Here is a 24,541-nt window from a genome sequence, read left to right on the forward strand (position 1 = left end):
ATTCGAATGGTAGTTTTCCGTTTTTGTCTTTCTGGTTTTGGTTGCAATTTTAAAGCATTTGAAATAATTTTAGCAGAGCAGCCTATCAGTTTCTGCACTTCATGTTTTCCCCTCTCCAACCAACTTTTTAATCAAAGTACGCTGTTCTTCTGAACAATGTCTGAAACAACCCATTTTACTCCGATTTTCAGAGAGAAATGCACTATACCCAGTATGTACATTTGCTGCCTTCATCCCTAAATAAGGGCCATCTGTTTTTTCACAGAATGAATGATCTCAATAATTCAATTCCACACGGCTATTTTTTATTTTAACACGCCCCTTTCAATTAATGATTCAATTACACAGAATCAGCAGCATGCATGTCATGACTGTTGGTTTTCTATTACCCTACTACACCTACTGGCAAATTTTTGCCATGTAGAAATATAATTTATACCAAAAACAGTAATTCATTTGGTTAGTGATGTTGGACTGCTATTATCCTGAACACAACTGTACACTGCTGCTACATTATATAGATCAAAGCAAGATCCCAGATTGCTTTACCAAATTGCAGCATTACAGGTTGTGTAACCAATCTCTGACTCTTTATTATGTAGTTCAAGCTTGAGACCGCTACTGCCCACCTCAATGTCCAGACATCTCCACCACTGTTTGTTGTAGACATGAAAGCTAAACTGACTTTTCTACCTCCTTGTGCACAGCGACTTGTAGAGTGCATACCAAGTAACACTGTTAAAAAAATATTTGTCAGATTAGCACCAGGCAAAGCTACTGATTTTAGGTGAGCACCAAATACATCAATTCATGAAAACAAAATACACAACGAAGGGAAAGTTACTAAAGACAGCATTTTTTATGTAATAATGATTTATAATATTGCCATTAAATAACAGATTTATTTATGTTGCAATAAAAAAATACCCCCTGATGTTTATTGTCAAAATTCAAGTTGTAATTGTAATTTGCTTGTATTGTATTTCAGTAAGACCGTTATCCACAGCATCCCAGTATAATATACATTCGTACCCAAACACTGTGTAAACAGTTGGCAGGAAGAAGCTTTAGGTTTTATATTTTTCCTTGGACGGATTTATGTCCTCTTAATTATCTACAAAGAATTTTCTTTGTGCTTTTCTGGCTTTTTCGATCAACTCAAAAGTTGGCAATCCTTTCGGCAACTCAAGCAAATTGCTCTCATTTTCAATAATATTCTCGGCACTACCTAGAATGAAAGAGAACAGATGTATATTCACTCATCAATGTACACAGTAACACAGGGAAAATAAACTACACTCGTCTTTAAGAGTCTTGTCAGTATAATTCTAAAAGCTGGTATTCCAAAATCAAAGCTTAAGGTAAAACTCCAGACTTGTTGAGAAAACATTAAGCAATCCCCCCCATGTCAACTATATAGATCAGGGGTCGGGAACCTTTTTGGCTGAGAGAGCCATGAACACCACATATTTTCAAATGTAATTCTGTGAGAGCCACACACTATATTTCAGGGGTCGGGAACCTTTTATTTAATATTCATATTCATGGGCCGCAGCTATACAGTGAGTAGATTGAGCCGTGTGAAAGTGCCTGGAGTCCAGTCGGGAAGAGAGCAGAGCAGGCAGGTATGCAATGAGGCCGGAGTGGTGAAGCGCCTGCAGGCCTGCAAGTGATGGAGGGGAGTATAGGCCCTGAGAAAATGGCAGCCAGCCGCTGAAGGCCTCAGAAGTGGATGTGAGAGGCAGCTCCCACGGGTCCCCGGGTGTCAGAGGAGAAGGAGATCGTGTCTGTCGGGGCACAGGGAGCGGATGGCAGGTCTTCTTACTGGGTGGTGATTGCTAAGGCCCTCAGATGTACAGCACACGAGCCGGCGGCGGTACCGTGAGTAGGCCGCGGGGTCCGTAGCGCGGCAATCGGGGCACCCGGAGACGAACTGAGGGTAGCGGTGGGTAGCCCACAAAGTGTACCGTCGATTGGTGCAGAAATCTTCTTGGCACTGGGCACAGCTACGCGGATGGCACTGGATTGAGTGGTAGACGCGGCGGAGCTCTGGGACTATACATTCAGCGCGGCTCATGTCCGGACACGCCCCCCCTTTATTAAAGATTTGTCTGCGAGCCAGATGCAGCCATCAAAAGAGCCACGTCTGGCTCATGTGCCATAGGTTCCCTACCCCTGATATAGATTATACATACAAGTACCTTAGTAAACTTTATTACAGTTCCTTATCGGTTTCTGTTCTGTAGATTTTGTGGGTCTCACTAGCACTTTATGATTGTGACTGCTAATTGGGAGAGTCTTTCTTCATTCTAAATCACAAATCAACTGTTGTGGGGGTTTTGCTGTTTGGGAAAGCGAATAATGGCCCAATTCTCATCTAGGGATGCCTATGCACCCTCTAGACCAAAACTGGAAGATGTTAACCACAAGTTCTCCTCTGTCAATTGGTTAAGTCACATAGGATGTAACAGCGGACTCCAGTACTTCAATAAGATAGCAGATGTGTCCCGGCCTATTGCTCTTGTATTTTAGTAAACTTTCCCTTTTTCCATTTTTCCTTAACTTTATTGCCATTACAAAGGTGCTGAAAAGCGTGTATCCAGGTCCATTCTTCATAAGAGGGATCAGGGAATGGGTGTTGCTAATCCTCCACCACTGTCTATCTTGACACACACCATGGAGGTCCCATGCATCCAGGAGAGAAAGGTGAACCTAGGACACATGGCAGAGAGGGAAGCACCTTCCTTCACATATAGAAGTGATTGGGTGGCTTTGCAGCCAGAATCTGTCTGTTTATATTACAGAATCTGTTTACATGTCAGCACTGCCACAAATCTAACAGTTTCGTCAGCCGAGGTAAAAGGGTTATTTGGCCGATACCAGTTACCAATACCTATTTTTAGTGTCATGCGACAAATTTTTTTAGGGCTTGTTCACACCATACACGCTTGAAAACTGAAGGAGAACCTGCACAGATTTCACTTGCAGAGACATCATTTTTTCATGTGTGTTTCAATAAGACTTTACAGCCTTTTCTCATATGTGCGGGCTAGCTGCAGTCCATTATGAAAAAGAGTCCTGTGTGAGTTCAGGTGCAATTTCCAATATCATACACTACAATTCACATTAAAATCGCACCTGAAACGCTGTACGAACTCGCACTGCGAACCGGCCCGCACATATGTAAACCAAGTCTGAAGTTATCAGTTTTAGTATTGGAGCATTGCAAGTACTCGTGCAAATGCTTAGTATCGGCACCAATACGGATATCTGTATCAGTGCAATTCTAGGTATTAGTCTATTTTCTCTCTGAGTTGAATGTTCTTCATTTATAGAGTATAGTGGTTTAGGAAAATATTGCATTATTGCCACAAGATGGAGCCGGCATTTACATAAAAAAAAAAATTATGATCCATTTCCCCTCACATCTTACCTTTTTGGCATCATTATAACCACCCCCTTCTCTGTTTTCTCACTATTTCCAGATAGCAGGAAATATGGAAAGTACCCCCTGTCTCTCTAAGGCTACATTCACACCTGAGCGTAGCATTTTCACTGTTTTTTTTACCGCGATTTTACAGCGATTTTTACAGCGTTTTTAGATTGAATAGAGACCAATGGAAAACGCCTGTAATCTGCCCAAAAAGAAGCTCATGTACTTTTTTGAGATTTGGGCGTTTTGCTCACAGCGTCAAAACGCTCAGATGTGAACAGGGGCCATTGAAATGAATAGGATTTGTCTTGTTGGGCGTTTTGAGAGCTGATCCTAGAGCAGAAAAACTCCCTAAAAACGCCCCAAAACGCCTACATGTGAACGGAGCCTTAGTGTAAATTTCAACTCCCTACCCCCTCCCCTTTCTCTCTGTAGGCTTTTCCTATTAACACCCTCCTCCCACCCCCTTTACCATTGTTTCTCAGTATATACACTTTAAAGGTGCTCATCTGAGCCTGTTGTGAGACATCCCTTACATGGGCACTACTGACCACCTCAGTGGTTCATACTAATTTCTGGCTTCAGATTTACTATATTATTGTAACTTTGACACTCTATTTACAATGTTTGTAATGTATGTTTAGCCTTGTTATCAAAAATGTTCTTTCAATAAAAATTTATAGTAAAAAAAAAAAATAATAATATTTAAGATCATCAGCTCTAGTTAGTGGTCATTTTGTGGTAGTTTCATGATTCACTCAATTCAGTATAAAAAAAAAAAAAAAAAAAAAAAAAAAAAACGTTATTTCTCAGAGGTAAGCGTTTCGTAACTCAAGAGTTGAAACTCTGATGATTAGGGATGCACCGATCCGACTTTTTTGGAGCCAATACCGATATCTGGCGTTGTGAAATTGCCGATACCAATACGGAACCGATCCGGAGCTACACACAAAGCAAGCGGCTGCAGTACAGAGCAAAGCCGCTGCTTCATGTGTGTGGCTCCTCCATTCACATGCGGAGTGCATCTGATATCACTCCGCCTGTGAGCCGGACCTATACAGGAAGTAGCGGCTCCCATCCCATACTTTTACTTCACCCAGTAAGGGATGGCTGAGCCGTTACTCAACAAAAACCGGATCGGCCCGTGGGACGGCTAAATTTTACCGATCTCCGATTCAGCTATTTTGTCCGGATCGGGGCCGATTTCCGATCCGAATATCGGATCAGTGCATCCCTACTGATGATGACATGAAGACTGGCTCTCTTTAAACCCTCTGTAGAACTCTGGAAAAAGCAATGCACTACATGAGAATATAGAAGGGAACTTTTTGAAGTAATGTACTGTAATTATTGTTTCCATGTTTGCAAGGAAGAGAAGTTAATTTTTGGTTGTTAAGGAAAAACACAATTGGCTACAATTTAAAAAACACAATGGCTTTTGCAGCAGTTTTAGTAAAAATATTTTCCCGTTAATAAAATCAACTAAAACTAGGCAGCACAATAAAATGAAAGATTATGATTCTGTAACTGGGTTAAAATAAAACCCACACACATACTGTACATATATATTCTTTTACATTTAGAAATAAAAAGGACATTGATTTTAAGCTGTTAATTTGATTATTTATGTCAACAGCAGCTGTTCTTTAGTGTTTCAGGTATTAATGTATATCTTTATTACAACAGTCACCAAATAATCCCCATTTTAAGCTTTAACATATATAATGTAACAGGCAGATGTGTTTTGCAAACTGTAGGTAACACACATTACAATTTCCATGACATCAATTTTAATTTCAATGATGCACACATTTGTTATGCAGACAACTCCTTGTATGTAAAATGGATTAGGAAACTTGCTGCCAGAATATACTTACTACAATAATGCATGGCAAACAATTAACAATGATGTAAGGAGAAATATGTCAAGACTAAAGAGGTCTGCACATGGTGTTGTGGTTTTGTTTCAAACTCATTTCGAATACTTTCAAGAATCAGGTTTAAATCAATAAAATATTTGCCCAATAACAAAAATGGGATTGGCAAATATAACCTGTGTGAGATTATAGTCGTATTTCAGAATATCCGTATGTATATTGTATGTAAAAACTATAGTAAATGTGCTTGTGAGTTAACAGAAAATATACCAATTATGTAAATAAAAAACTGTGCTTCCATCTATTTGAATATGACAGGTTCATAGCATGTTGACATGTCTGTGTTATAACAGAGAAGACATCACCAGTCATATATTGTATAGATGCTTCAATATGTCAGAAAACATTATCTGTGATTATGACAGAGTGTTCTATGCACACAGCATTACTCCTGCCAGGGGCCCAAATTTTCTTTCTACATTTTCCTATAAGGGAATTACATGTGCGCTGTATGTCCATAGAATAGTCTTCAATATTATCAGCATTTCCCTGTCAAAATTCTGACGCTCTCCAACATGTCTCTGGCCTATATACTGGAAACAGCGTTTGTCCCAAATATAAAGAGACCTCCTGGAGAGCTCAGGACATTCCTGTTTGGCATATTAACCAGCTTTCAAGGCAGAGTGGGCTCCCTCCAGGCTTACCTGCCCTCTATCTATCCATTATTATACATGTGCTTCCACTGTGGAGGCTCTCAAAAAAGTATAGATTTAGGACTGCAGATAATACTGGGGTGCTGTGAAGTAGCTCTGCAGCTTACACATGTATTTGCAAATGTGTGCAAACAAACCCCTGTTTTTAACGCTAACTGTTAGACAGTATAATTTATTTTTTCGCAGGCTGGTTGGTGAATTGAGCTGGGAATTTTCTTTGGGTTTGATGTGCACCACCCTTTCATGTGCTCCTTGCTGCAAAGGCCAGTTATAGGTGGGGGCAGTGGCCATTTGTTTGTTGTGCTATTGGAAAACTGGTGAGGGAACACACTGGACACCTTTGCTGCCATTGTGCTATAAGCTGGGTGTCCAGTGCACCTCTGTGCCTTTAGGGAGGGGTGGCCTCACTCCAGGCTTACCTGCCCTCTAGGTGGGGGCAGCGGCTCTTTATTTGTACCAAATGGAAAGAGACCTCCTGGAGTGAATCTCAGGAAATTCCTGTTTTGCATATTAACCAGCTGAGGAAATACTACACGTCTAGTACACAGGACGTGTGTAGCAGGTCCAGTCCTTCTGCCCCTCTGCCATGTTCCCTCTCCCAACTCCTGACATTTCTTGGCATTGAAAATAAAGCTGAGAGTTGCCCTGTATATACAGCAGCTCCAGTTGTCGAAAGAACCATCTGAATCACACAGTTCAGGAACGAAATATAGAGATTTAAAGTTTATTTTTTAACTACTCAATTTTATTCATTGTTGGGTAAAAAGAATGAACTTTGATCTGCAGATGCTGTCAGTTAAAGCAACCTGACACGTAAAAAGTATTTATTAAAATAAATGTTGTCGATTTAACCTTTTATTAACCTTACGGCTCCTTTCACACAGGCGGACCGTTCAGATCCGCCTGTCCATTTTTTTTTTGGCGGATCTAAACGGATGCCCCATGTATATCTATGGGGCATCGGATGTCAGTGGAGACATCCAGCAGATCAGATCGGATGGGATCGGATGAGAACGGAAAAACGGTCCGTTCCCATCCGATTCCCCCATAGAGAACAGCGAGACCTGACAGCTGTGTCTCCGCACACAGCGCGGAGACACAGCTGCCATCCGCCTGCTCAGTGGGGGATCTGCGGATCAATCCTCCACTGAGAAAAACTGGGTCCGCCGACGGACTCCACAGTGTGAAAGGGGCCTTAATTTCCTCTACTCAGTCTCCATTGACTCCTTTTCCTTCAACTATTATTTTTCTGCTGTTTTTTTTTTATTCTATTTTATTACCAATAGTATTTAAACCTTTTTTTTTTTTCATTTTTTTTGTGTCACATTTACAAAAAAGCACAAAACCGAAGGTAAAAAAACATTACTTCATTCATAAATTTATAAATAACTATATTGCAATGCTTTGTGCCAGAATCATAATTTTACTCTAATTTTAAACAGGACAAATTATAGAAAAATGTATAATTTTATTCTACTAAAACATTTTTTATGTATTCTTAACCACTTGCCGACCGCCTCACAACTATTTACTGCGGCAGTCAGCCGCTTTCAGGCAAAGCGACGTAGACCTACGTCGCTCGCCCACGAGCCTGTAGGGGGCGAGCGCGGCGGCGGCGCGCTTCCGCCCCTGCTCGTTCCCTGGGGAGCCAGCGCTTGTGACCGGCGGCTCCGATGGCCGGCGGCCACTCGCGATCTCCCACAGGAGAGGGAGAAAGACAGACGGCTGATGTAAACACAGCCGTCTGTCATTCTCACTGAAGTAGGCACAGAGGCTATGCGATCCTGCTATATAGGATCGCATGTCTATGTGGTTACTTCACTTGCCACGCCCCTTGACAGTTAGAATCACGCCCCTAGGGACACACTTAACCCCTTAATCACCAATAAAGTTAACCCCTTCCCTGCCAGTGTCATTTTTACAGTAACAGTGCATATTTTTAGCACTGATTACTGTAGTAATGTCACTGGTACCCCCAAAAGTGTCAAAAACGTCAGTCAGGGGTCCGATCTGTCCGCCCGCAATGTCGCAGTCCGGCAAAAAAAAAAAAAAATCGCAGATCACCACCATTACTAGTTAAAAAAAAAAAAAAAAAACAATAAAAATGACATAAATCTTTTCCGTAGTTAGTAAACGCAATAACTTTTGCGCAAACCAATTAAAAATACGCTTATTGAGATTTTTTTTTACCAAAAATATGTAGCAGAAAACAAATTGGCCTAACATGTTAAAAAATTTAGATTTTTACTTTTTTTTTTTTTGAGAATTTCATATAAAACAATGTGAAAAATATTGTTATTTTTTCAAAATTGTCGCTCTTTTTTTTATAGCGCAAAAAAAAAAAAAAAATAATAAAATCGCACAGGTGATCAAATACCACCAAAAGAAAGCTCTGTTTGTGGGAAAAAAAGGACGTCAGTTTAATTTGGGTACAGCGTCACACAATTGTCCGTTAAAGTCATGCAGTGCTGAATCGCAAAATAGGGCCTGGTCTTTGAGCAGCCAAATTCTCCGGGGCTTAAGTGGTTAAATAAGTACAGGTCAAAACAGAGAAAAGTGTGTTTTTTTTTGTCTAACAATTGCATAAAAACACCTTACCTGTAAATTCCATATCTTAGAGTAGAGAATAATGATTGGATACTGGCAAGCTTTGATGGAAACACTCAACCCCCCCTTGGTGGCAGCCTTATAGATTTTGACTACAGAAGCTTGGTGCCTAAAGGCCCAAGATACTTCAACACATCTGGTGACGTGGGCACATAACAGCACAAGAAGAAGTGTTTACTTTTGAGCATAAACTCTTGTAATTTTAAATGGATTTTTAAGCAGGGTGCCCATTGTGAGGTTCCACATAAAAAACAAGCAGGGAATTTGTTAATATAAGCCATAGCTTTTATGTAACGTACACTCTAATGGCTCGGATTATGTCCAGGCAATGCAGAGAGATTTCCTTTGGATGCATGGGAGCAGGGCACAAGGATGGCAGAACAATACCCTCATTGAGATGGAATGCTGAAACCACCTTAGGAAGAAAAGATGGTCTTGGGCTTAATACAAACTTGTCATGGTCCTGGGCCACCAAAACACATCTGACAGAAGTTATAGCAACCAAAAAGGCTAATTTGCTGGCAAGAATGTCCAAGGGGATAACCTTGATGGGTTCAAAGGGTGGTTTCTGCAAGGTAGAGAAAACCAAGTTAAGTTTCTAAGGAAGCTTTGGCTGCTGCAAAGGCACCTGATATTAGAAACATCTTGAATAAACATGTTTAACAGAATGTGAAGCCAAATGCTTGATAAGGCTGAAACCTAGATAGATAAAGCTGAAAAATGCCCTTTGAAGGTGCCGAGAACTAGATTCTGGTCAAGACCGGTATGTAGGAAGGCCAGAATACGAGGGACAGCGTAATCACTGAGATTGAATTGACTACAATAACACCAGATGAAATAAGATTTCCAAGTATGATAATAAATCTTCCTGGACGTAGCTTTTCTTGCCTTTAGCACGGTAGGAATCACAAACTCAGAACCCCTCTACACTTTAAGATCTGGGTTTCAAGAGCCACGCCATTAAAGCCAGAGCCTGTGAAGCAGGATGGAATAGAGAGCCTTGGGATAGCAGGTCTAGTCTGTTGGGAAGAGGCCAGGAGTCATCTGCAAGTAGTCTGAGTATATCAGTGTATCAGGTTCTTCTGGGCCAGTTCAGTGAAGAATCAATGTCTTCCTCTCTTTCTCTATTTTGTGGAGCAGATAAGGTAGAATGCTTACTGGCAGGAAAGCATAAATTAGCCCGAATTGAGACCAGGGTATAACTAGAACATCAAAGGCCAGAGCTAAAGGATCCCTTGTTCTGGATATAAACAGAGGAAGTTTTTTTATATGGAAACTAGGATGTCCTCATCTGGAATCCCCCATTTTTGGCATATCAGATTGAACATGCCTGGATGAAGAGGCCATTTCCTGTAGTTTAAGTGGTGGCGATTGACATAACCCACCTGCTACCTGTCCACTCCAAGGATGTGGACTGCCAAAACTGCTCGGCAGTATGTTTTTGTTCATGTCAGATTCTGGCTGGTCTTCCTCAAGGCAGCCAGGCTCCTTTTGTGCCCCTTTAATAATTGAAAAAAGCATCTGACTGCACCAGAATAAGGGTCCCATTAGAAGAGGGGTACAGCCTGACAACTCTGAGCTCCAAAATGCTGATATGGAACTGTCAAGGACTGGAAGATTCTTCCCCAGTCTGACAGAGTAGTAATCCCAACTGTAGGTAGGGAAGGATTTTCCCACTGTTAGGCTGGCAATACATTACATATTTTTTTTTCAATCAGCCAGAGACCTGATTGAAAAAAAATGAATGGATTCCCCTATCCATAAGAACAGGGTGGATGGAGGAATTCTCCCTGTTGTGTCATTATATACTGACAGCAGGACTCCTCCACTGTCAGAATATACACTGGTCAGCATCTGGTGATCGTCAAACGTTTTCCAATGCTCCTGTTCGACAAAAGTAAATTGTTATATCTACTTTTGTTCAGCAGGAAAGGCCACACATGAATCAAAATTTGTCTAGTCCATCTATGGCCAGCATTGGAGTTGAATTGGCGATCCACCAGGCCAAGAACTTCCTTATTTGGCAGGATAGGAGCATGGAAAAATCCAAGAAGAGGGGCTTTATTTCCAACTCTGATAGAATGTTTAGCTAGAGAGTTTGGAAATGAAACTGGCCAAAAGGTATGACCTCAAAGGAGGCCACCAAGATCTTTACCTGGGATGTATCCAGGATCAGACCTAAGCATTCTAGGCGCACAAAAGGCTGTGGAGCAGAACTTTTGAATCTGAGCACCGAACCAAAGTCCTGAAGCAGCTGAATTGTCTGTTTGCCTGTGACATTTGCTTAGAGCTGGCAAGGAGAGGAATCATTTAGAAAAAAAGAGCGGCAAGTGCTGGTTGAAGGCCTGGGCCTTCCAGGTTCAGTAAAGCTTTTTAGGAGTGTCTCAAATTTTCTGTCTTTAAATGAAGGAATATCTTCAATAGGTACAGTGAGATCTTGGTTTAGGACAGAGACAGCAAGGTCTACTACAAGAAGAGCTCACTTTTTTTTCAAACTCTTTTACCACTGGACAGAGTTCAGCAAAGACTTTTGGGGGAGTGAAAATCATTTCAGGAGTGACCCGATCATTATAGACTGCACATTCTATCTTTTCATGAACAGGAAGCTTTTGTAGATCTCTTCGTGCCCAAGGGGAGTGGAGAGATGAAGAAGAGTTATCCTGCACAATGCCAAGGCTTTTGCAGAGGCATTGAGCTTTTTTAATTTGCAGGTACATTATATAAACAAAGCTCTTTCTTCAAATGCTGGACCCTGGCAGAAGATGTAATTGGCAAAAACTGAGTGATAAAGCAAAGTCTAGACCCTGCATCAGTGGAAGAGGGAACATTGGAGAAGTGTGCCATAATGTGCAGACTTAAAAATTATGGCAAGAATGTATGAATCTCAAAAGCGGTTGGGTTTCACATTAATGCAATAATTTCCACAATGTTAGGGCAATGAGGAACAGCAAAAATTGTGTAGGGTAAACTAAGATGAATTTATTACCTTTCATCCTTTGAATTAAGGTTCCATAGGCCATATCATACTGGTATGCACCAACAATTCCTAGTGGTATAAGCGGGACAAATAAAGCTGGTTTCTTTCCTTTGATGGCCCTGCACACAAAAAATAAAATGAGTTATTTAGGTTATGAGTTACAATCTGACCATCATAACATCAATTTGTTAATACACGTTAAATTCTGCTAACAATATTTTGCTATACAAAGTTCCATTCTGCTGCTGCAAATACTCCGCTCTAAAGAGTTGTTGAAAGAGAAAGCCATTATCCACCATTATATAATGGTCAATGCCAACCTGCAAAATGGTTTGTTTTTCTATGACAGTTCTATGAATCTCCTACTATCTTGTTTCATTTTCATTACACTGCTAGAAATGCAGATACCAGAGACTTTAATTTCAACCACACCTATCTCACCTTCTTTCACATTTCAGCAGCCAGTCAGTGCATGCATTTCCATATTTAGCCAAATTTAAAGCTTTACTTTTTGCAACTTTTAGGTGTCATGCACACTGAACGTTATCAAAACGTCAGTAAAAAGCTGTAGCTGTAGAAGGCGGTTTCAGCTTTTTTGAAGTAGCATTTTTCAGCTGTAGCGTTTTTTTTTAGCTTTTTTTTATAACGAAACGAAACTTCCACAAAAGCTTCGTTTTTCTGCGTTTTTAAGCTTTTAGCAGAGTTAGAGCATTTTTACAGCTGAAAAACGCCTCTTAAAACCCACTAGTTCTGTTTTTTTTTTCCAGCCAGAAAACGCCCCTGCCAAAAACTGCTGAGCAGTTGTGTGCATGGACACATAGGATAACATGCTGGGGAGTTCACTGGCAGTAGAAAAAAAATGTCTGATGCCAAAAACAGCAGCTGTAAAAACGTCCAGTGTGCATGAGGCCTGTAGGTTTTTTTCACAAATTTGCCTTGCTTTATCATGGATATGGCTACTTTACATAGCTATCAACTACAATATTTTTATTGTTTTAGGAAACAAATTGTTTTTAAATTTTAGTTCGAAAATATAAGAATTTCGACACCTGTAAATTCTCTTGGAGTACAGTACAGGACACATAACTTTATAGACGATAGATAGGCCACCTTCAGGTGATTGGAAGGCAAAAAAGCTTGGTGGGATGCGTACAAAGTGCGCCATATAACCCCACCCACTCCATGGGACTCTAAATTTGATTTAGAGTGATCAAGACACAAAGGGGAGGGGCCTGTGTCCAAGATGTAGAATTTACAGGCAAGTCAAAATATCCTATGATCTTAATTGTACAGTACAAGACACCGGACTTGTATTCATAGGACCACAGAATGTACCCAAGCAACAAACTGAGGGGTGGGTAACAGAGCAAACAGGACACAAAAAAAACAGGGTTAAAGAATCTGAACAAAGTTTTCACATAACAGTTTGAAGCACCTTGCAGTTGAAGCTTGCATCAGCTGATGCTGAAACATCCATCTGGTAAAACCTAGAGAACATGTGAACAGAGGATCAGGTGGCAGCCTTGCAAATCTAGGAAGCAGATGCTGGAAAGCCCAAGAGACACCAACAGCAGTGGTGGAATGGGCTCTGATAGAGGAAGGAAGAAACCTTTCATTAAGGGTGTATGCCCTGGAAATAGGTTGCTTGATCTACCCAGAAGGGGAAAAGGTAGCAGGATGTCCTTTATGAGGGACCGGGGGAAGGACAAAGAAGGGAACCAGTCTTGCGAATAGAGGATGTAGCTTTTAGGTAAACCTTGAAAGCCCTGATGATATCCAGGAATTGTAGGGCAATTTCCTTGTCATGTTTTGGGGCAGAACAGAGAAAAGGAAGAACAAATTTCTCCTTGAGGTGGAAAGAGGAGGCCATCTTGGGTAGAAAGGAAGGTTTTGGTCTCAAAACCACTGCAGCCAAATCAGAAACACGCCTAATAGATGTAATGGCTACCAGAAAGGTAATCTTACAAGTGAGGTCTTCCAACAAAATATCCTTAATTGGTTCAAAGGAAGGTCTCTGAAGTACAGAGTGCTAGGCTGAGATCCCAAAGTGAAACAGAAGGTCAAATTCAGGGATTTATATGAGCAACTCCTTGAAGAAAAGATAAGGGATTTCAAGCCAAGAGGTTTTTGGATGGATTTTTAGATGGATTAAGCAAAAATCGGTCATTCAGGGTATTCAGAACCAGGTACTGGTCAAGACCAGTCTGAAGAAAAGGCCAAAGTTTGAGTAATAAGAGTTTTCCCTTGGATTCACCTCCCTGTCCCCACACCAGGCAAAGTAAGCCTTTTTTTTGTTCTGTGTAAAGTGGGAATAACAGTGATAGAAATAACCCTATAGTTTGGGTCTTGAGTGGTCTTGGGGCAGCAGGTTGTGTATGTTTGGAAAAAGCCAAGGTTTGTAAGCCAGGAGCCTAAATATGTCTGTGTACCACATTCTTCTGGACCAATTTGGTGTGAGGAAAATCAAGAGAACTCTTTCCTCCTCTATCTTGCACAGCAGTCGAGGGAGAATATTTTCAGAGGGAGGGCGCAAGCCAGCTTCAACTGAGTCCAAGGAAACACCAAAGCCATCAACTGAAAAAGCCAGAGCATCCCTGGTCTTGGCCACACACACACTTGTTCAGCTTATTGAACCTAGAGACCAGGATGTCCATGTCTGGTTTTCCTCACCTTTAATAGAGATTTTGAAAGATATTTGGATTTCCAGCATATCCAACAAATCCAGAGCAATCACAGTGAATCCACATGTTAGTTTTAAACCAACAAGATGGCCGCCACGTCCCCATCTGTATGTACGTCGTTGGTTCCTCCCTTTGCGTTTCGTCACGATATAACGTAGTCAGGGGTGTGGCCAAACATCAATGACAGAGGTTCTTGGATAGGCTCAGCCGAGGCGCCCCATTCCTCCCTCTTGGCTTTGTTAGTATAGAGAACGATACGTCAACAGAGTCCACAGCGCTCGCTTCTCCTCCGCCTCTTTCCACTGGCTCGCCGGGGGTGACGTCACTCGCCGCTAGTAGAAAAAAACACTCAGCTGTGCTCCACAGAGGAATTGGGCCCCTGGCTGAGCCTATCCAAGAGCAAGAACCGCTGTCATTGACGTTTGGCCACACCTCTGACAGCATATTGTGACGTAACCAGTAGGGAGGAGTAAGCGACGTATGACGCACATACAGACGGGGGGACGTGGCAGCCATCTTGTTGGTTTGAAACAAACATTCGTGAATTCACTGTGATTGCTCTGGATTTGTTGGATATGCTGGAAAGCCTTTATCCGAATGTAAGTTACTATTTGTAATAAATGATCTGATGATGTATACACTATGAGAGGTGTCCTGCTTATCTCCACATTACCTCATAGGATTATTGAGACCAAGGGAGAGGAATACTGGGGAAGAACGCTGAGAGGATCTCACGGACATTTACATTTTGTATAGGATATGCTGCTCACATTGAACTTTGTAAAGAGGGTCGATGTGATTTGGTAAGAGGCTGTGTGATTGGGTGTTGGTGGTGGTCCTCACAGCACTAATAGAGGATTATATCGGCGGAAGATTACTTTTAAGTTCTCTCCTTGGATGTGGACACTGTCTTTATGAATTGATAAGCGCTACACTTATTCCTACTGTTTTGACTGATCTTTTGCAATATTCAAGATTTGGTGTTGGCTGCTTTTTATGTAAATTTTATGATTAACTATTTAAGCTAGGCGCAGCATATTCTTATCTATATTACGAATAGTACCCACCCTATTTGCACATAATCTGGATTTTAAGACCAAGTTTACACAGATCATCAACAATTGTTCATTCGATTTGATTACACTTATGGTATAATTTCTACAAATTAAACGTGCCTATGTTACTCAACAAATTTCTGACCTGGAAACACAACTGATCAACCTAATGGGACAGGAGGAGTTTTTAAAAACCAAAAAATCTTTTGGAGATAAACTAGTGAAATACAAGAAAAATATTGAGACACGTAAGAGAGCTAAAATGGATCAGGATCGTGAAGATTATGCTAACAATCGGGTATATAATTGGATTGAAGCTAAAGGATTCTGAGCGAGATTTTTACACACATGGTGGAATCAACAATTATCCTCTAACCTCCTTTATGACCTCTAAAGGGTCCTTGACTTATGCTCCAGGAGTATCATTTTTAGATTGGGGTCCCTCAGATCCAGGACAAGGAGGAGAGTAGGCCAAAAGAATAGAAGGCACACCCCAAGAGGGATTGCTACCAGGACAAGGAACAGAGAGGACTTAACGACAAACCTGGTTACATAATATCTCATTTATTATTTTGTATGAAGTTGAACAGTTTTGAATAAGGCTCCATGTACACGGGACGTTGTAAATGGCCGTTTAGGAGCAGTTGGGTGTTTTTTTCAGAAGCCCCTGAACCCACCTACATGTTATCTTATCTGTCCATGTACACAGGGTCGTTTACAGTCATTTGAAGGCAGTTGAGTTCAGGAACATTTTTTGGAAAGCAATTATTTGCGTTCGAACGCGTGTTTCCCGGCGTTTCAAACGCAAAAACGCGACCGAACACGATGACCCACGTTTCACGTTTTTCCATTTTAAAGGGGAATGATTTTTTTGACCTCTAGGAATTGGTTCTAAACGCAAACGCCTGCAAACGCCCGCTAAACGCGGTTGCAAACGCGTTTTAAACGTCCTAAAAATTCCAGAATTCAAAGGGACTTTTAACAACGTCCCATGTACATGAAGCCTAAGGGTTTAAACTTCAGCCCTAAAACTAAAATGGACACATTTGTATTGAAACAAGACCTTTATTGCATTTTTTAGACAGGCTAGTTTTTTTTCCTCTAGACCTGCTGTGAATAATGTCAGCCCTATAATCCTTTCCCTGTCAGGCCTTGTGCTCCACTTTTAAAAACTAAGCTGGTCAAGCCATTTTTGCATTGCTTTTTTATTTTTCCCTTACAGCTTTCAGAGTTTGTTAAAGACCCCCCATTTTCTTAAAGCACATGACCAGTAGAATACAATAAGGTGCTATTGATTTTTAGGGCACAATGATATTTGTGCAAATGTTTATCAAACTAATATTTGCGCTAAAAATACACTAAAATCATAATTAGCAGATAAAAAAACACAGCACATTTTACAAAACTCCTACTAAATATAAAAGCTAACCTGTATTGACTTAATAAAACCACCATTTGTAAATTTTAGATTGCGCCTTTTTTGCGAAATGGTGTAAATTCAAATAAAATGGAAATTATCCAAATTTCTTAAAAAATCTAGAGGTTTTCATTGTTCCCTCATAACATATATTTTCTGAAAGCATAAGACCAGTAGAATAAAAGGAAGGTGCTACTGATTTTTGAGTCCCCCCCCCCCGATATTTGCGCAGATGTTTACCAAATCAATATTTTCGATAAAAATACACTAAAAGCATTTATAGCAGATACAAACACAGCAGATTTTACAAAATACCTGCTAAATTCCTACAAAATTTAAAAGCTTAAACTGTGTTGAGTAAATAAATAAATATTTGTACATTTTTAATTGCACCTTTTTGCGAAATGGTGAAAATTGAACGTATACAAACTATAAATAACCAAATTTCCAAAAATCTGGAGGTTTTTCAATTTTCACTTTCAGCTTTCAGAGTTTTTAAAAGACCTCCCAAAAGTATACATTTTCTGCAAGTAAAAGGGCCAGTAGAATAATGGAAGGTGCTGATTTTTAAGGCCCCGCGATATTTGCACAAATGTTTGCCAAAACAATATTTTCGCTAAAAGTGCACTAAAATCATTATTAGCAGATACAAACAGCAAATTTTACAAAATCCCTGCTAAATTGCTACTAAATATAAAAGCTTAACCTGTATTGAATTAATAAATAACAAATATTTGTACATTTTAAATTGCGCCCTTTTGAGAAATAGTGAAAACCGGACGTTTGCAAAAACTTCACTTAATATCTGGAGGTTTTGCTTTTTCACTTACAGCTTTCAAAGTTTATAAAAGACCCTCCAAACCATATATTTTCTGAAAGCACATGACCAGTAGAATAAAAAGAAGGTGCTACTGATTTTTAAGGCACCACGCTATTTGCGCAAATGTTTATCAAACCAATATTTTCACTAAAAATACAATAAAATCATTAATAGTGGATTCATACATGGCAAAATGTACAAAATTCCTACTAAATATGAAAGTTAAAACTGTTTTGAGTTAATAAATAACAAAGATTTGTACATTTTAAACTGCACCTTTTGTGAAATGGTGAAAACTGAATGTACGCAAAACATTAAATAAAAAGAATTTACTCTAATAATCCAGCCATTACCATTTTTCACTTACAGCTTTCAGAATTTGAAAAGTCCCTTCAGGCTCGGTTCACACTGGTGCCATGTGGGAAACCCTGCAAATCCAGTGTGGGTTTCCGCACCACATCTGAATCGCTGGCAGTTCACACTGCCCTCTGCGAACTGCTGCGAGTGTCAATACAAAGTTAATGACACTCCTAGATCGGTTTTGCAGATCGCAGTGCGAACTGTGAATTCAGACAGGAATCGAATTGCATGGGTTTGAACACCCATGCTATCCAATTCTGGTGCGGACATAAAAAAAGGGGCCTGCATGAGTTTGGTCCGAATGCGATGCAAATTCAGCCATGCAGTTTGTATGGCTGAATTTGCATCGCACAGACATCACATGTGATCTGCACAGCAATACAGTGCGAATCACATTCAATGTCTGGCATTGCACCAGTGTGAACCGGCCTCAAACCAAACATTTTCTGAAAGCACATGACCTGTAGAATAAAAAAAAGTGCTACTGATTTTTTGGGCCCCACAATATTTGCGCAAATGTTCATTATATCGCTATTTTCACAAAAAAGTACACTAAATTAATAAATAGTGCACATAAACACAACATAACTTGCAACATTCCTGCTAAATTACTACTAAAGCATTGTTCACGTGGCATAATAAAGTGTATGCCCATGGAGGGCCATGTTTACCAGCACTGGGATGCACAGGTGTTCCATGCATCCCTGTACAGGCAGTCCTATTAATGTCAATTGGGATGCAATGGCTGCACAGGCATAGCTACTGTAGTAGTACTGTACTGTAGTAGTCTGTATAGAGACTTTTTATCCATTCATAAACTTACAGTCTGACATAGTAACACTCGGTTTACTATGATCAGCTGTCAGTGGGCATAGGAGCAAATCGGTAGCAATGGCTGCCTCGGTCCACTGTATTACAGGGATGGGGCTGGTAAACACGTTTACCAAGCCCCAGCTTCCCCTGCACCTGCACCCCCCATCCCCCCCCCGCACTAAGCCTGACAACTCGCCGGAGTGCCGGTCAGCAGCTGCAGGCGGCGGTAGGGATACTGGAGGGATGGATGGATCGGGGGAGCAGGGGCCAGTATGGGGGGGGGGGAAATGGCCTGGCAGGGGGTACATGCTGAGATTCCCTCTAAGCCCCAGCAGCATCTGAAGCCGGCGGGAGTGGCAAAGGAGGGATGCAGCAGGGATCGAGGGTGGGGGGGATCAGTGCTGGGGGTGAAGAAGGGGGATGAAGGGGATAGGAAAGGAGAGTGGGGGGGGGGGGAGTAGGTGTCACATTTCAGGTTAATAACTCTAACCTGTAATCCGCTAATCAGAGTTATAGAATTGTTCAGCAGAGTCTGCTAAACAATTCTGTTATACGCTCAAGGTCATTGAAGTGACCATGAGCTTATAGCAGAGGGAGAAATGAGGTCCGTATGGCGCACGGACCTGGCCGCCAGCTGCAAGCCTGGCAGTAAAAGGGTTAACCTTATCTATTAATAATTTAGAAAACAAAAAGACGGTTTGCTCCACCTACATCTTGTTCAGCAGCTGAATTGCTCATCGGCAAGGTTGAGGAGGATATAAAACCACTTTAACCACTTGCCGACCACCGCAAGTACATTTACTGCGCAGTCAGCCCCTCCTGCTCCCGCCCCCGCTCGTTCCCCTGCATCCCCGCGCATGTGACCGACGGGTCCGATGTCCGCCGGTCACTCGCGATCTCCCGGTGGAGAGGGAGAAAGGCAGGCGGCTAATGTAAACAAAGCCGCCTGTCATTCTCCCTGGTGTAACAGCAGAGATCATACGATCCTGCTATGTAGGATCGTATGTCTCTGTGGTTACATGAAAAGTCACACCCCTTTACAGTTAGAAGCACGCCCATAGGGACACATTTAACCCCTGCATCTCTAATAAAGTTAACCCCTTCCCTGCCAGTGTCATTTTTACAGCAACAGTGCATATGTATAGCACTGATTACTGTAGTAATGTCACTGGTACCCCCAAAATTGTCAAAAATGTCAGTCAAGGGTCTGATCTGTCCGCCGCAATGTCACAGTCCCGCAAAGAAATTTTGCAGATCGCCGCCATTACTCGTTAAAAAAAATAAAAAACAATAAAAATGACATAAATCTTTCCCTTAGTTAGTATACGCAATAACTTTTGCGCAAACCAATCAAAACACGCTTATTGTAATTTTTTTAACAAAAATATGTAGCAGAAAACAAATTGGCCTAAAATGTTAAAAAATTTTGATTTTTACATTTTTTTGGGGAATTTCATATTAAAAAAATGTGAAAAATAGTTATTTTTTCAAAATTTTCGCTCTTTTTTTGTTTATAGCGCAAAAAGTAAAAATTGCACAGGTGATCAAATAGCACCAAAAGAAAGCTCTGTTTGTGGGAAAAAAAGGACGTCAATTTCATTTGGGTACAGCGTCGCACAACCGCGCAATTGTCCGTTAAATTCACGCAGTGCCGAATCGCAAAATAGCCTCTGGTCTTTGAGCAGCCAAATCCTCCGGGGCTTAAGTGGTTAACAAGAGGAGTCTAAGAGAGATCATATACCCAACAACCTGAGTTGGGAATAATCAGCAATCCTCACCGGCCTATCTACTAGACAGGATATTACTATCAAACCTGCGGATAAGAGCGGGTTCCATTGGTATTATGGATACAGTACAATATGAAAGGGAGGTTCTTGGACAGTTAGCAGATGTCAATACATATTCCCGTTTGGATAGTAATCCCACTGTTTGGGTCCAAAATAGAATTAAAAGAACTGTAGAACAAGCGGGCGACTGGGTATTATTGACATTGACACACAAGCTTTTTTTAACACCTGAACATCTAGTAACCCCCATTATATATGTACTCCCAAAGATACATAAAGATTCTTTGAACTCTCCAGGTCACTCCACTGTATCCAGCACAGAGTCGGTTACTATGCATATTGCTAAATATTTGGATAAATGCTTGACACCGTTAATAGTACAAACCCCAGTCAAATACAGTGCCTTACTAAAGTATTCACCCCCTTGGCATTTTTCGTGTTTTGTTGCCTGGAATTAACATGGATTGTTTGAGGATTTGCATCATTTAATTTACAGAACAAGCCCACAACTTTGAAGATTTTTTATTGTGAAGCAAACAACAAATAGGACAAAATAACAGAAAAAGTCAATGTGCATAACTATTCACCCCCCTAAAGTCAATAATTTGTACAGCCACCTTTTGCGGCAATCACAGCTCCAAGTCACTTTGGATAAGTCTCTTTGAGCTTGCCACATCTTACCACTGGGATTTTTGCCCATTCCTCCTTGCAAAACTGCTCCTTCAAGTTGGATGGTTTGCGCTTGTGAACAGCAATCTTTAAGTCTGACCACAGATTTTCTATTGGATTGAGGTCTGGGCTTTGACTAGGCCATTCCAACACATGTTTCCCCCTTAAACCACTCAAGTGTTGCTTTAGCAGTGTGTTTGGGGTCATTGTCCTGCTGGAAGGTGAACCTCCGTCCTAGCCTCAAATCACACACAAAGTGGTACAAGTTTTGCTTAAGAATGTCCCTGTATTTAGCACCATCCATCTTTCCCTCAACTCTGACCAGTTTCCCAGTCCCGGCTGCTGAAAAACATCCCCACAGCATGATGCTGCCACCACCATGTTTCACTGTGGGGATGGTGTTCTTTGGGTGATGTGATACGTTGGGTTTGCATCAGGCATAACGTTTTCTTTGATGGCCGAAAAAGTTAAATTTTAGTCTCATCAGACCAGAGCACCTTCCTCCATACATTATGGGAGTTTCCCACGTGCCTTTTCACAATCTCAAAACATGCCATTTTGCTTTTTGCTGAAAGTAATGGAGCATAGGGCTTATTGTCGTCCTATGTAAAGATACTCCAGTCTCTGCTGTGGAACTCTGCAGCTCCTCCAGGGTTACCTTAGGTCTCTGTACTGCCTCTTTGATTAATGCCCTCCTTGCCCGGTCTGTGAGTTTTGGTGGGCGACTGTCTCTTGGCAGGTTTGCTGTCGTGCCATGTTCTTTCCATTTGGTTATGATAGATTTGATGGTGCTCCTGGGGATCATCAAAGATTTGGACATTTTTTATAACCTAACCCTGACTTGTACTTCTCAACAACATTGTCCCTTACTTGTTTGGAGAGTTCCTTGGTATTCGTGGCAGTGTTTGGTTAGTGGTGCCTCTTGCTTAGGTGTTGCAGTCTCTGGGGCCTTTCAAAAAAGTTGTGTATATGTAATGACAGATCATGTGACACTTAGATTGCACACAGGTGGACATCATTTCACTAATTATGTGACTTCTGAAGGTAATTGGTTGTACCAGAGCTTTTTATGGGCTTCATAACAAAGGGGGTGAATACATACGCACATGCCGAATTTCTGTTTTCTATTTCTAAAAAATAGTTTTATGTATACATATTTTTCTCATTTCACTTCACCAACTTAGACTATTGTGTTCTGATCCATCACATAAAATTCAGATTAACAAAACATTGAACTTAAGGCTGTAATGTAACAAAATAGGTAAAAAGTCAAGGGGGTAAATACTTTTGCAAAGCACTGTATAAGATACCAATATTTTTTCAGCAAAGTTGGAGATGTTGTTTTTGCTCCTGATTCACTGCTGGTCACTTGGGATGCGGCAAATTTGTATGAAGTTATTTCTCATGGATTGGGTATTGAAACTTGCTGGCAGATGTTAATTAAAAAAATTACAGTTCAGTCCAAATTACATTTTTATTGGCCCTTTTGACAATTGTTTTGGAGGAAAACTTTTTTCTTTTCAAAACAAAAATACTTAAAATGTTACTCCCCCATATGCAAATGCATTAATGGACATGATAGAAAATGCATTTATTTACAACTGTGATTTATTTAATAAATACCGTATTTATCGGCGTATACCACGCACCGGCGTATAACACGCACCTTCATTTTAGGAAGGGAATTTCAGGAAAGAAAGATTTTAAATAATTCAAAATAATAGTACATAGCCCCCTTCATTATATATCCCCCTTTTACATTACACAGTTACCCCCCCCCCATGCAAAGTACATACCCCCTTTTATTATAACCCTACATGAACTCCCAGGAGACCCCCAGTCTCCTGGGACAGTCCTGCCAGCATACTTCAAAGTAAAAAAGAAAAAATCACTGCCAGCCCCTTTTCATAGATACTTTCTACATTCAGTTTACATCAGTGTAAATCTATGCTTGTAAATACCTGGTTAGCGCCGTTCTTTCATATCCGATCATGTGACCGCTCTCCTGTGACGTTCAATGGCCAGTCATGTGATCGCTCTCCTCCTCCAATCTGAAGCTACACTCAGAGGAGGAGGAGCGGGAGGAGGAGAGCGAACAGAGAGACGGAAGCTTACAAGGTATTTAGAGGCACCGCTTTTAGATGACATGATGTAATATAATGTAGGAATGATCTATAAAAAGAGGCTGGCGGTGGATTTTTCTTAACTGCAGAGTACGCTGGCAGGGCTATCCCAGGACCAGGAGAGGCAGGGTGGCCAGCCTGACACCCCTCCTCCGGACTGCCGATCCCTGCCCCCCGCACGTTGGAAAAAAAAATATTGGCGTATAACGCACCCATTGTTTGCACTATATTTTCAGGGGAAAAAAGTGTGTGTTATACGCCGATAAATACGGTAACTGTGCCTGTTGGTACAGATTTATTGATGACGCATTTGCAGTATGGGTAGGAGACTTCAAATCCTTATCTTTTTTTAACACGTAGCTTAATGATTTGATCCCTGGTCTAAAATGTAATAAGTCAACAAATAAAACAAATTCCATTCCAAGCTACTCTATTAATTATGCAAGATGGCCAAATTGTGTGATTGATCTATACAGAAAACCAACAGAATCAATTATTACACTTTTCTAGTTTCTACCCCCCCCCCCCCCCCGGTTTTCAAATCTATTCCCTGAAGCCAATTAACCCGTGTATCAAGAAAAGTCAGTAGTCCTAACACTTGTGGAGTAAGATTGAATGAGATACAAGGCAGCCTGACAACAAGGGTATACTAGAGATATTGTTAAAAAAAAAGGAAATAATTTACATTGTAAAAAAGGAAAGAGAACAGGTAGGAGAATGCCCTTCATTTCTCAATTTCACCCATTTTTTAATTGAGTATTTAATACTGTTAAAAGCATTGGTCCTTTTTAAATAGCAATTATCCGTCAGTCCCAGAATTTAATCTTCCGCCTTTACCATCTTACCATTGAGGGAGAACAATCTAGGATAGATTGAAGTCAGATCAATATCACCTACCTTCCCCATTTACCACTTTTTTTGGTCCACATAAAAATGGTTCTTATCCCTGTCTTAATTGCATACAATGCACTAGTATGATTAAAGTAAAATGTTTTTCTCATCTGCAAAAAGGATACAATATACCTAAAGGGGACCATTATACTGTACATGTCAGTCTTCTTATGTGGAGTATATAATAAAATGCTCATGTGGGCTTTTATATGTAGGAGAAACCACACAGAAGGTTAAGGACCGCATTGCTTGACATGAATACTCCATCAGAGACAGACTTGTTAAGTTGCCATTGGCAAGACACTTTGTGGAAAAGGG

The 24,541-nt window shown here is 40.8% G+C and overlaps 1 protein-coding gene across 1 annotated transcript in view; it reads right to left on the reverse strand.

Moving 5' to 3' along the window:
* Positions 1-949: 949 nt before the first annotated feature.
* PLGRKT (plasminogen receptor with a C-terminal lysine) overlaps positions 950-24,541 on the reverse strand; it is a 473,875-nt gene continuing 450,283 nt past the window's right edge. Inside the window, exons 4-5 of the mRNA XM_082259813.1 lie at positions 11,617-11,726; positions 950-1,228 (exon numbers count right to left, since the gene is read on the reverse strand). Coding sequence (XP_082115939.1) covers positions 1,107-1,228; positions 11,617-11,726 — 232 coding nt within the window. The 3' untranslated portion in view covers positions 950-1,106. The remainder of the gene's footprint in view (positions 1,229-11,616; positions 11,727-24,541) is intronic.

This window comes from Pelophylax lessonae (assembly GCF_965119305.1).
Source record: "Pelophylax lessonae genome assembly, chromosome: 1".
NCBI classification, from domain to species: Eukaryota; Metazoa; Chordata; class Amphibia; order Anura; family Ranidae; genus Pelophylax; species Pelophylax lessonae.